We start from the raw sequence: 13,876 nt of genomic DNA on the forward strand, positions 1-13,876 counted from the left end.
TGAATCTGGGGCTTCCTGTAATGCAGCTCATAGAAGATGTTGGTCATTCACAATTCCTTATATGGTAGATAGTAGATAGATATTAGATAGAAGACCATCTACAAACCTTCCTTATCTGCCCAGGCTGCTGCTTTGGCTCTCTGTCAGTGTTTGGCTGTGGAATCCACACATCCTTCAAGTCCAGGGTGTGAAGACTGCAGCTCCAGTGAGGCCACAACCCCAGTCTCTGTACAGCACATCCATCTTGCCAGGGCGAAGAAGCGCAGACAGTCCCCAGCCCCTGCTCTGCCTATTGTAGTGCAGCTCATGGAAATGGGATTTCCAAGGAAAAATATAGAGTTTGCTCTGAAGTCGCTCACCGGCACCTCTGGGAATGCATCTGGTTTGCCTGGTATAACTTTTTCTTGTCCATGCTTGCTTGCTTGTGGGTTTGACATTGTGCTATTGGTCTTGATGCCAGCTGAGTGTTTTTGCTCCTAGGTGTGGAAGCCTTGGTTGGGTGGCTGCTAGACCACTCTGATGTCCAGGTTACAGAGTTCTCGGATGCAGAAACACTATCTGACGAGTATTCAGACGAGGAGGTGGTAGAAGATGTGGATGATACCCCTTACCCTGTGGTCAGTAGCTTCCACGTGTCCTGTCTGTCTTATACGATGATTCTTCTATACTACTTCTTCCCATCTCTTAAAAGAACCAGTGAACTTTTCTATGAGATTTACCCACAGTTCTGCCAGACACATAGCAAAGTTACCTGTTTTGCTGCTGAGATAATTAGCTTTTCTCCGTTAAAATTTCTCTCAGTTTTTAAATAAACCATTGTATAGCAATCTAGTGATGTTGGGTAGTTTTTAGAATATACTGAAAACACTGGAAGATTATGCCTCTTGTAGACACAGTTACCTTGGAAGCTGAAAGCAGGAAGATTGCTTGACCCTGGGACTTCAAAGCTGGTCGTAGCAATATAGTTAGATATTGTCTGGTTAAAATACAAATAAACATTCTGGGCCCTCTATAGCAAGAGAATCATGAGTTCAAGGCTGGTCTCCATTATATAGCAGTTTCTGACTAGCCTTGGAAGCATGGAAGTATTACACTCTGTCTTAAAAAATACCTGGCATGGTGTTGCATGACTGTAATACCACTTTGAAGACTGAGGCATAGGATCAAGAGTTGGAGACTAGCCTGGGGTACATAGTGAGAGCCAGTCTAAAGACAACCACCCAAGCAAGCAATAAATCATGTTTTATGTGACATATTGATTTGTGACCTGAGAAAATTGTTTTATAAAATTCTTATTTTAGAGGCTTGGAAATTTTTGGATATTGAGAACTGTTAAAATTCATTTAGTCTAGATAGATTTCTAAGTGCTTAAGAGCACTTGTTCTTGTAGAAACTTGGATTTCATTCTCTGAACCCATATGGTGGCCTACAACTATATATAATTTGATCTGTCCTTGACTTAGTTAAGGTTTTACTGCTGTGAACAGATACCATGACCAAAGCAAATCTTATAAAGGACGACATTAATTAGGGCTGGCTTACAGGTTCAGAAGTTCAGTCCATTATCATCAAGGTGGAAGCATGGCAGCATTCAGGCAGGCATAGTGCAGGAGGAGCTGAGAGTTCTTCATCTGAGGGCTGCTCGTGGAAGACTAACTTCCAGGCAGCTAGGGTGAGGGTCTTAAGCCCATGCCCACAGTGACACACCTACTCCAACAAGGCCACACGTCCATATAGTGCCACTCCCTGGGCCAATAATATACAAACCATCACAGTTCTCTCTGGGCACCAGGCATGCATGTTGTATACATACATACATGTATGTACAACACTATGATATGATAAGGTATAGTATATAAATTTTTTTTTATAAATACTTATTTTGCATACTGTGCCATTGATATTAAGGTAGAAAGATTTTTATAAAGAAAACACAGTATTTCCTACTGCATTTGTTTATACTATAGATTTCGTGAGTTTTTTGTTTGTTTGTTTTTCTTTTCTTTCTTTCTTTCTTTTTTTTTAATAGGGTCTTACTATTTACTATGGCTGGCCTGGAACTATGTAGACCAGAATAGCCTCAAACTGTTACAGAGATCCATCTGTCTTTGCTTCCTAGGATTAACGACGTGAGCCACCATGCCAAGCCAGCAGTCTCTCTAAGTATATTTCTCAATCCCTTTTTGAATATGTTTATCTCATTTAGGCTGCGGGTGCTGTTGTGACTGAGAGCCAGACTTACAAGAAGCGTGCTGATTTCCTGAGCAATGATGATTATGCCGTGTATGTGAGAGAGAACGTTCAGGTGGGCATTGCTCAGGGTGAACCGTATTCATGCTTTGTCTGACAGCTACTTGACTATCTCCCATATACTAAGCAGTAGTTGAGTTGATAGATGCGCCTGTCCTCTGGGAGCCTGCTGACCTACGAGGAAGATAGTCAGACTGGCTTAGTAAGATCTGCTTATTAGAGACCAGCAAGGTAGCTTGCTCTTGGGATGGTGGTAAGATCTATGTTGGGAAAGTGCAGATAGAGCATGAGCTAGGATTGGAGAGTGACTGGACTCATGCTGAGACTTTGGTAAGAAGGCTTTTTAGGTTTTTGTATTGATGACTATCAGTTATTGGGTACGTACTCATCTTGCTTGTTCTACAGTAAGTACCAAGCCTAGACTCATTGTAGGCCCGCGTGATGGTGATTTTCTGACTTACTCAATGCTTTTGGATTTATCAGCTCAGGTTTTCTTTGATGGATTTTTTTTTTTAAACCAATTCCAGTTGTATTACAATTTTTGTAGGAAAGACAGGACAAGCACCATAATTATTTTCAGTAATATAAGAGCTTTATTCAGTTTTCACAATGAATTGGTGGTCTGCTGCTTATAAAGGTGACCAAGAAGCTTTGGTTTGCTTATGATCACCATGATGAATTTTATCAGCTGTAGGATATGTTTCCACTGCTCCTCTTTTTGATGATCAGAGGGTCCTCTTGTGTGAGCATTATAATCTGTAGGTAGCTACAGTGTCTTGTGTGAGCGTTATAATCTGTAGGTAGCTACAGTGTCTTGTGTGAGCGTTATAATCTATAGGTAGCTACAGTGTCTTGTGTGAGCGTTATAATCTGTAGGTAGCTACAGTGTCTTGTGTGAGCATTATAATCTGTAGGCAGCTACAGTGTCTTGTGTGAGCATTATAATCTGTAGGCAGCTACAGTGTCTTGTGTGAGCATTATAATCTGTAGGCAGCTACAGTGTCTTGTGTGAGCATTATAATCTGTAGGTAGCTACAGTGTCTTGTGTGAGCATTATAATCTGTAGGCAGCTACAGTGTCTTGTGTGAGCATTATAATCTGTAGGTAGCTACAGTGTCTTGTGTGAGCATTATAATCTGTAGGCAGCTACAGTGTCTTGTGTGAGCATTATAATCTGTAGGTAGCTACAGTGTCTTGTGTGAGCATTATAATCTGTAGGCAGCTACAGTGTCTTGTGTGAACATTATAATCTGTAGGTAGCTACAGTGTCTTGTGTGAGCATTATAATCTGTAGGCAGCTACAGTGTCTTGTGTGAGCATTATAATCTGTAGGCAGCTACAGTGTCTTGTGTGAGCATTATAATCTGTAGGCAGCTACAGTGTCTTGTGTGAGCATTATAATCTGTAGGCAGCTACAGTGTCTTGTGTGAGCATTATAATCTGTAGGCAGCTACAGTGTCTTGTGTGAGCATTATAATCTGTAGGCAGCTACAGTGTCTTGTGTGAGCATTATAATCTGTAGGCAGCTACAGTGTCTTGTGTGAGCATTATAATCTGTAGGCAGCTACAGTGTCTTGTGTGAGCATTATAATCTGTAGGTAGCTACAGTGTCTTGTGTGAGCATTATAATCTGTAGGTAGCTACAGTGTCTTGTGTGAGCATTATAATCTGTAGGCAGCTACAGTGTCTTGTGTGAGCATTATAATCTGTAGGTAGCTACAGTGTCTTGTGTGAGCATTATAATCTGTAGGCAGCTACAGTGTCTTGTGTGAGCATTATAATCTGTAGGCAGCTACAGTGTCTTGTGTGAGCATTATAATCTGTAGGCAGCTACAGTGTCTTGTGTGAGCATTATAATCTGTAGGCAGCTACAGTGTCTTGTGTGAGCATTATAATCTGTAGGCAGCTACAGTGTCTTGTGTGAGCATTATAATCTGTAGGCAGCTACAGTGTCTTGTGTGAGCATTATAATCTGTAGGCAGCTACAGTGTCTTGTGTGAGCATTATAATCTGTAGGTAGCTACAGTGTCTTGTGTGAGCATTATAATCTGTAGGTAGCTACAGTGTCTTGTGTGAGCATTATAATCTGTAGGCAGCTACAGTGTCTTGTGTGAGCATTATAATCTGTAGGTAGCTACAGTGTCTTGTGTGAGCATTATAATCTGTAGGCAGCTACAGTGTCTTGTGTGAGCATTATAATCTGTAGGCAGCTACAGTGTCTTGTGTGAGCATTATAATCTGTAGGTAGCTACAGTGTCTTGTGTGAGCATTATAATCTGTAGGTAGCTACAGTGTCTTGTGTGAGCATTATAATCTGTAGGCAGCTACAGTGTCTTGTGTGAGCATTATAATCTGTAGGTAGCTACAGTGTCTTGTGTGAGCATTATAATCTGTAGGCAGCTACAGTGTCTTGTGTGAGCATTATAATCTGTAGGCAGCTACAGTGTCTTGTGTGAGCATTATAATCTGTAGGCAGCTACAGTGTCTTGTGTGAGCATTATAATCTGTAGGCAGCTACAGTGTCTTGTGTGAGCATTATAATCTGTAGGCAGCTACAGTGTCTTGTGTGAGCATTATAATCTGTAGGCAGCTACAGTGTCTTGTGTGAGCATTATAATCTGTAGGTAGCTACAGTGTCTTGTGTGAGCATTATAATCTGTAGGCAGCTACAGTGTCTTGTGTGAGCATTATAATCTGTAGGTAGCTACAGTGTCTTGTGTGAGCATTATAATCTGTAGGCAGCTACAGTGTCTTGTGTGAGCATTATAATCTGTAGGTAGCTACAGTGTCTTGTGTGAGCATTATAATCTGTAGGCAGCTACAGTGTCTTGTGTGAGCATTATAATCTGTAGGCAGCTACAGTGTCTTGTGTGAGCATTATAATCTGTAGGCAGCTACAGTGTCTTGTGTGAGCATTATAATCTGTAGGCAGCTACAGTGTCTTGTGTGAGCATTATAATCTGTAGGTAGCTACAGTGTCTTGTGTGAGCATTATAATCTGTAGGCAGCTACAGTGTCTTGTGTGAGCATTATAATCTGTAGGCAGCTACAGTGTCTTGTGTGAGCATTATAATCTGTAGGCAGCTACAGTGTCTTGTGTGAGCATTATAATCTGTAGGCAGCTACAGTGTCTTGTGTGAGCATTATAATCTGTAGGCAGCTACAGTGTCTTGTGTGAGCATTATAATCTGTAGGCAGCTACAGTGTCTTGTGTGAGCATTATAATCTGTAGGCAGCTACAGTGTCTTGTGTGAGCATTATAATCTGTAGGTAGCTACAGTGTCTTGTGTGAGCATTATAATCTGTAGGTAGCTACAGTGTCTTGTGTGAGCATTATAATCTGTAGGCAGCTACAGTGTCTTGTGTGAGCATTATAATCTGTAGGTAGCTACAGTGTCTTGTGTGAGCATTATAATCTGTAGGCAGCTACAGTGTCTTGTGTGAGCATTATAATCTGTAGGTAGCTACAGTGTCTTGTGTGAGCATTATAATCTGTAGGCAGCTACAGTGTCTTGTGTGAGCATTATAATCTGTAGGCAGCTACAGTGTCTTGTGTGAGCATTATAATCTGTAGGTAGCTACAGTGTCTTGTGTGAGCATTATAATCTGTAGGCAGCTACAGTGTCTTGTGTGAGCATTATAATCTGTAGGTAGCTACAGTGTCTTGTGTGAGCATTATAATCTGTAGGCAGCTACAGTGTCTTGTGTGAGCATTATAATCTGTAGGCAGCTACAGTGTCTTGTGGACAAAGATGATACAGGCTCATGTATGTATGTATCCCCAGAGACGTTTGCATCTCCTTAGTCTAAATACCACTTACCTTAATTTCCTTTCTGTTACTGTGATAAAACATCTCACCTAAAGCAACCTGGAAGGAAAAGGGTTATTTGACTTACATGTCCTAGTCACAGCCTGTCAAGTAGGGAAGTCAGGGCAGCGACTTAAGGCAAGAATCTGGTGACAGGAGCTGAAGCAGAAGTCATTCAGAAATGCAACTTACTAGTTTTGCTCCTCATGGCTTGCTTAACTTGTGTAGACCACTTGTCCAGGAATGGCACTGCCCACAGCTGACTGGACTCTGCGCCATGAATCATTAATCAAGAAAATGACTCCCAGACATGCCCACAGGCCAGACTGATGGAGGCGGTTCCTTAAAGTTCCTTCTTCCTTAGGTGACTCTAAGTGTGTCATGTTGACAAATTAACCAGCATGATACTATAAGCATACATCTGCGTCTTAAATACATTTTTTTCTGAAGAATAGAGAATGCTATTATATCTCTTGTTTAGGTGTACTTGACTTGACTTTGCATTTCAATTTTAGGTGGGAATGATGGTGAGATGCTGTCGAACATATGAAGAAGTATGTGAAGGTGATGTGGGCAAAGTCATCAAACTGGATAGAGATGGATTACATGACCTTAATGTTCAGTGTGATTGGCAGCAGAAAGGCGGCACTTACTGGGTTAGGTATATTCATGTTGAACTTATAGGTGAGCACATTCCTTGTTAATGTATTGCATTTCGTAGACACAGTTTCCAGAAAATGAACAAACACTGATCATTGTCCATTTGCCAATAAAACCCTTAGGCTATCCTCCACCAAGTTCTTCTTCTCACATCAAGATCGGTGATAAAGTACGGGTCAAAGCTTCTGTTACCACACCAAAGTACAAGTGGGGATCCGTCACTCATCAAAGTGTGGGGCTTGTGAAAGGTAATATCCAGGCAGCAAAGTGCTGCCCTAAAGCGCATAATTTCCTCTCATTTATGTGTACATTTATCATGTATTTATTTTAACTAGCCGATATAATGAAGATGTCTGAGAAATATAATAAGGGACAGAAATAACAGATATTAAAAAATAGTCAAGTTAAACAAAACAGGTTTGGTATGAAGAGAAAAATAGACATGTATTATTTTATCTTTAAATATTTGATGCTACAATACTGGTTCTTTCCCAGGGGTTAGGGGCATTGCTAGAACTACTCAGATTATGCAAGAACAAAAGACTTCTTATATATATATATATATATATATATATCTTATATATATATATTTTGCTTTAAAAATTTTAAATGATTGAAACAAGGATAAGTTAAAAATGATTATGGCTGTTAAAGTCAATGTTTTGAAAGAAGATTGTTCTTAAAGGATAGAAATTATTATTTATTAATATGGTTTTATTCCCTAATATATGAAGGTGCTAAGTGTTATTTTGGAGATTATAAGCATGAATATAAGTAGAGACTATAGTTTACTAAACTAAGCATCTGAAACTACTTCTTAGTGCAACCATGTTAAGCCACTCTTCTCTCCTGGAGCTGACTGATGTTTTTGTGTGCCATTTCATCCATAAGTCTCTTACCTTGCCCTTCTCAGGGAACACTCTTTATCACATGTGAGCAACTACAGCATAGTATACAGAGCCACACTGGTTTACTGTAGGTATATGCTGACTTTAAACGATCCTCAAGGAGTTTCTGTCCTGTGCTAGCTTTCAGTGCCAATGGGAAAGACATCATTGTGGACTTCCCCCAGCAGTCCCACTGGACTGGGTTGCTGTCAGAAATGGAGTTGGTGCCTAGTATTCATCCAGGGGTTACGTGAGTTCCTGATTCTATGATTGCTGAATTTCTTTGGGGAGGAAGTGTTTTCTTTTAAAATTATTTAAAAGTGACCTCATTGTTTTCTTATCAACTCATCTATTTTAAAAACAGGTGTGACGGCTGTCAGACTTTTCCTATCAATGGATCCAGATTCAAATGTAGAAACTGTGATGACTTTGATTTTTGTGAAACATGTTTCAAGACAAAAAAACACAACACCAGGCATACTTTCGGCAGGATTAATGAGCCAGGTAGATCTGAATGCTTATGTTTTGTCTTCCATCAAATATCACTAGTTAGGTAATGACTGGAGTTAGCTCTTAAGTTCAGATGTGTACAGTGAGTGTTGTAGAAGGAGCACAGGTAGAGAGAAGGGGCAGTCGGACCCATCTCCTCCCCCTTCCCCCTACTTCTTTCATTTTAGAGTAGTAAGGTTTGCTTGTCTGCATTTCCATGAGGAAATGTTAGAATTACCTCCAGAAACTAAGAGCATGTTTAGTTGGTGGATGCAGTGGAAATTGGTGGAGTGTAAGTTTTCGTTTGTATGATATATTTTATTGAACTACACAGAACCCAGAACCCAGATTTTGCCATTATAAATTTATAGTATATGGTCCTGTACAACTGGTGCTTTTATGTATTTCCAAAACATTTGTGTCTACCCAAACAGACAATAGCATTTAACTTTCTCATCTTCTCTTCCCTATCCCCTGTGTCTTAGTTAGGATTTCTGTTGCTGTGATATAACACCAGGACCAAAAGTAATTTGGGGAAGAAAGGGTTTATTTGCAATTTACAAATTCATAGTCCAGGAGACCACGGCGAGAACCTCAGAGGAGTGTTACTTTCTCCCAGTTTCCTTTGTTTTGGCACCCAGGACCATCTGATGTCGGGTAGCTCCCACAAGGGCTAGGCCTGCCCACATCAATCAGTAATTAAGAAAATGCACCATGAACTTGCCTATAGACAAATCTAATGGAGGCACTTTTTTTCAATTAGCATTCCGTCTTCCTGAATGACTCTAGCTTGTGTCAACTTGCTTTCTGTGTCTATGAACTTGTGTACTTAAAGTAAATTATGTGGGCAGATCTGTCAAATATTTACTCGTTGATTGTGGCTTAGTTTACCACACTGTGTTGTGGTAAATATAGTTCTTGGGGAGCTATACCCCCTGCCATTTTTACATATTTAATAGGGTTTTCTATCCCACTTCAGACCATATTGTTCCCAGTTAAAAGACACAGAAACCTTTAGATTTAGAGTAGGCTTACAAGTACTAGAGCTGGGCAGATATCAGCCCCCTAAGCTATTTTGTCTACTTGCCTGTGGTGATCCCCGAGATCTCACTTGTAGTGTTCCAGCCAGGCAGCTCCTATCCATCAGGCCAGGCCTCAGAGCTGTGTGCTCACGATCCACCTACTCCATGGTGACTATCTAACTTCCTTTCTATCCCTCTAGTCTCTACCTCAGACCCCAAGCCCAGGAATCACTGCTCTTGCCTTCCTCTTTCCTGCCTAGCCCAGGCTGTCAGCAATTTTATTAACCAATCAGGGATAACTTAGGGGGCAAAGTTTACATAGCATCTTTTGGTATAGGTGAGGATCTCCTCCTCTGGGCGACCAGATCTTGGGAGCCAGTATTTAGCATTCACCAGACCAACTCCTTACACACTGTCTTTAGGGTTCATCTGTGTTGTAATGTGTATCAGAATGTGTCTTGGTTGATAGTTACAATTGTCCACTATATGCATATACCAGGTGTTTTTATCCATTTATTTATTAATGGTCATTTAAGCCCCCCCCCCCCCCCCCCCCCCCCGGTTGTTGTGAATGATGTAGTCATTAACATTGATGTGAAAGTATCACTTTGTGTCTTGGCTTTATAGTCTTTGATATGTACTATTTAAATTTTTTTTTCTGAAACTTGTGTTTTATTGTGAGGAAATAAACTGATGTGTGTGGGTAGTGTACTTTTGCAAGCCTTATTAACTCTAATATGTATGCATGTTTTATATGTAGGCAAGCTAGCCTGAAACTGTCTGTGTAGTGGAGCCTGACCTTGTTTCTCTTGCCTCTAGCTCCTCAGTGCCAAGATTATAGGACTACTAAGCTTATTGTTTTCTATAGTTCTGAGCATTATCTTTCCTGGGCATTTTCCTTCATCACTTTGCAATTCTATGCCATTGGAATTTGGTTCATTGTCTTTCTGCTGAAGTCAGCTGGCCATTTTGGGGCCATTAATGCCTCTAATTGTTTCCCCTTAATCTGATTTTGAAATAATATCATTGTATCAACACATAAATTTTACACGTGCATAGATACATGCTTTTTATATTTATCAATATTGGTTAGGTAAGGCTTCTTAATTCTATGGCTTGATATTTTTGGTTAGTTCTAGAAAACTGTCCATCCACCTTTTTTAGCATGCCAATTTTGTGCCATTCTTTTATATTGGGGTTGGGGGTTGCTCTTGGCTCTGTATTTGCTTTTGTCTCATTCTTTTTTTGTAAACTGTTGCTTCTCAGTTCATGCTTGATGTTTTAGAGCCTCTTTATGGAGTCTCATCTGCTGTAAACTGCTTATGAAATTCTTAATTGTTATATTTATCTTTTCTTGTTTTTTCAGTCTTTGTGTGTGGTCTATATTTATTCATTTCTGGTTTTCTAAATCACGTTTGCATGTAGTCTTTATGTACCTTTGTGTTCTTGGTTTTATATTTTGAAAATAAATATTTTATATGTATGAGTACTTTGGCTGCACATATGTCTGTGTACCATGTGTGCATGCCTGATACCTGTGGAAGCCAGAAAAGGTCATCAGATCTCTTGAGACTGGAGTTACAGATGGCCTGTGAGCCACTATGTAGGTGTTGGGAATTGAACCTGGGACATTTAGAATAGCAGCTCTTAACCACCAGGCCCCTGGCCCTTGCATATTAAACACTGTTTCTGGAATCAGTTTGGGCCTCATAATCACTTTGTCCAAAGAATGGGGGGAAGAGAGGTTTATTTTGTCAGGCCTTAGTGATAAATACCTTTTCAAGTTTATTTTTGTCAACTGTCCTTGATTGACATAGTTGTATGTTGAACTGTAATCTATTTTACGGAAGAGAAGTATGCCCCTAACCTAATGTCATTTCAGAGATTACTCTTTCTTTATGCTTCCTGTTGGAATTTCAAATGCAACTTGATTTCTGTGGATACCACGGCCCCCTTGTTCCTCTCTGACAGATACTCAAGGGATCTAGGCGTCTCCTCTGCACACTTCCATTTATCTCTAGCCTTCTTTAGCTACTGGCTTTGTAATTCTTTTTTACCTCATTATCTGATACATTCAGACAGAGGTTTATTTACTTTGTTTTGTCTGGTTCTTCTAGTTGGGAAAGGCTAGCTGAAAAATTTAATTTACCATTAGTGGACATGTAAATACTTTACAGATTTGACATTTAGCTCTGCATTCATATAAGCATTTTTATTTTTATTTTATAATTTGGGGTTTATAGAGATTGATCCAGGGGCATTCTGCCAGGCAAGCACTCTCCCACAGAACTGTTCCTTAAGATCCTAAACACAGTTCTAATAAGAGTGTTTTCTACCCAGACATTAATCCCAGCACTTGGGAGGCAGAGACAGGCAGGCTTTTTTAAAAGCCACTTTTGATATTAACCAGCTCTTTTAATTTAAAGGGACTTAAAAAATAGTATAGCTAGAAGCTCCTTGCTATGTAATTCTCTTAGTTTCTCAAACATGGAGGCTCTGACTAGTCGCACAAGTGTGACTCTGTTTGATTACATGCCATAGGGCAGTCTGCAGTGTTTTGTGGCCGTTCTGGAAAGCAGCTGAAACGATGTCACAGCAGTCAGCCTGGAATGCTCCTGGACAGCTGGTCCCGAATGGTGAAAAGCCTGAACGTTTCATCCTCTGTAAACCAGGCTTCTCGTCTCATTGATGGCAGTGAGCCCTGCTGGCAGTCATCTGGGTCACAAGGAAAGGTAATGTTTGGTGGGATGTGTCAGGAAATACTCTGATTTGGAAGGTGGATCGTAGACCTTTGCAGTGAACTGAGGAACCTGCAGCTTTCCTAATACTCTCTCAAAATTCACTTTATATTTCAGTTCATAAATAATTTTCAAGTTACAGAGTAGTATGTTGTGTATTGCTAGATTTTAAACAGAATGAACAACAAATTTTATTAAATGGCCAATTGATAAAAGGTTCACTGTTTTTTGTTATATTTTTATATATGAAGTATTAGTTCTTATTATACTTCTGGCTAGAAATTTTTCTAACTTACAGATAAGTTTTAGGGATTACACTAAAACTGTGTGTGCTGACAGGGCAGATATGAGACAGGATGGAGAAGGTGGGGGCATTATCTTATTCTAACTATAGTATTTCTGTGACTTAGTATAAAATGACTGTCTCTAGCCAGAAGTCTATAAATATATTATATATGGGGCTTAGAGTGAGATCTTACTCTAATTAGGTCGTGATAAGGAGAGATGTGTTCCGGTAAATATTTAAAGGGTTGCTCTCTGCTCCTGGTGGGTAAGCACATGGCTCTGCACCTGCCCAAGACCTCTGAATTCACGAATGTAAGGCATGCAACCTTTACATTTAATCTGCCTTAAGTAGCTCAGTGGTTGAGCTCCATACAACCTCCCCACAGCTAGCATCCCCTCCCTCTGGTATTCCTGAGTTAACATTTTCTAAATCTATATCTTATCTTTGCTGCCTTGTTTCCTTCTGGGCAGCCCTCCCATGGGACTGCACCTTTGCACCTACATTTCGACTGTCTCACCCTCCTGCTCCTTCACAGTGTAGTCCATCCAATGCTCCTTTCATGAAGGAACCCCTTCTTCCCTCTTCTGTGTTTCTTGATGGGAAATCCTAAAAGTCCTACCTCTGTCCCCTGCCCAGCCATTGGCCATTGACTCTTTATTGACCAGTCCAAAAAAAAAAAAAAAACCCCAAAAAACAAAACAAAAAGAACAGTGTTGGCAGGGACCCACAGCAGACATGTGAATTCCCATGTAAGCATAAATCAATTTCCCTACAGAGATGTTCTTGTTTTTCCAGAGTAAGGTTAAATTTTTATGTTACATTTTGTATTTAAAAAAAATCTTATAGGTTCACACTTCCACAATACTGTCTTATTTTACTTTAATTTAAAATATGGGTTTGTGTGTGTGTATGTGTGTTTGTACCGTGTGGATTCAGGTCATCAGGTTTAGCAGCAAATACCTTTATCTTCTACGAGTTCTAGTGATAACCATCTTAGTAGATAAATATAACTTAAATTTTGGTTACTAAGAATGTTTTGTTTTTGTTTTTTGTTTTTTTCCCCCCTTTTAAAAAAAGCATTGGATTCGTTTGGAGATTTTTCCAGATGTTCTTGTTCATAGATTAAAAATGATCGTGGATCCAGCGGACAGTAGCTACATGCCATCCCTGGTCGTGGTGTCAGGTAATTGAACTCATTTACTTTAAAGAATCATCTCCTTACTTTTAGTAACGATTATTTGATTTCTTTACTCTTTTTTGTTCTAGGTGGAAATTCCTTAAATAACCTAATTGAACTAAAGACAATTAATATCAACCAAACTGACACCACTGTACCCCTGCTAAGTGACTGTGCAGAGGTGAGTTGTGGTGGCCCTGTTCCTTTTTGTGTGATTTCATGTAGGACATGAGTGATTAGTATGCATTAGCACAGAGCCAAACTTTTTCGTTCTTAAATGATTTACGTATTTATTCAGCGCCTTACTTTATACAACTCTTCTTGGTAAAGAAACAAAATTGATTACATTTTTACTGGCTTTTTGGTAGTAAGCATATGTGCATATTCCTAGTACTCTTTAAATAATTTGATTGAGGTTACTCTTTATATCTACAAGTATTTGTCAACACTTAGTATCCTTTCCTAAGTGGTAGATGTTCTGGCAGTATTTGTGATGCTGCTTTGTTGTTGCACCCTGTGGTTCAACTGTTGAACTTGTGAGATAGTAATAAAATAGCT

General features: G+C 39.7%; 1 protein-coding gene across 4 annotated transcripts in view; it reads left to right on the forward strand.

The window, feature by feature from the left end:
• The window catches only part of Herc2 (HECT and RLD domain containing E3 ubiquitin protein ligase 2), a 181,677-nt gene that overhangs the window by 107,044 nt on the left and 60,757 nt on the right, over positions 1-13,876 (forward strand). For all 4 annotated transcript variants that reach the window (XM_006540639.2, NM_010418.2, XM_006540637.3 and 1 more), the window contains exons 46-55: positions 124-391; positions 481-617; positions 2,207-2,305; positions 6,575-6,743; positions 6,842-6,967; positions 7,748-7,856; positions 7,971-8,110; positions 11,659-11,849; positions 13,219-13,324; positions 13,408-13,499. In XM_006540639.2, the coding sequence (XP_006540702.1) occupies positions 124-391; positions 481-617; positions 2,207-2,305; positions 6,575-6,743; positions 6,842-6,967; positions 7,748-7,856; positions 7,971-8,110; positions 11,659-11,849; positions 13,219-13,324; positions 13,408-13,499 (1,437 nt within the window). The remainder of the gene's footprint in view (positions 1-123; positions 392-480; positions 618-2,206; positions 2,306-6,574; positions 6,744-6,841; positions 6,968-7,747; positions 7,857-7,970; positions 8,111-11,658; positions 11,850-13,218; positions 13,325-13,407; positions 13,500-13,876) is intronic.

This window comes from Mus musculus, chromosome 7 (assembly GCF_000001635.26).
Source record: "Mus musculus strain C57BL/6J chromosome 7, GRCm38.p6 C57BL/6J".
Classification (NCBI taxonomy): domain Eukaryota; kingdom Metazoa; phylum Chordata; class Mammalia; order Rodentia; family Muridae; genus Mus; species Mus musculus.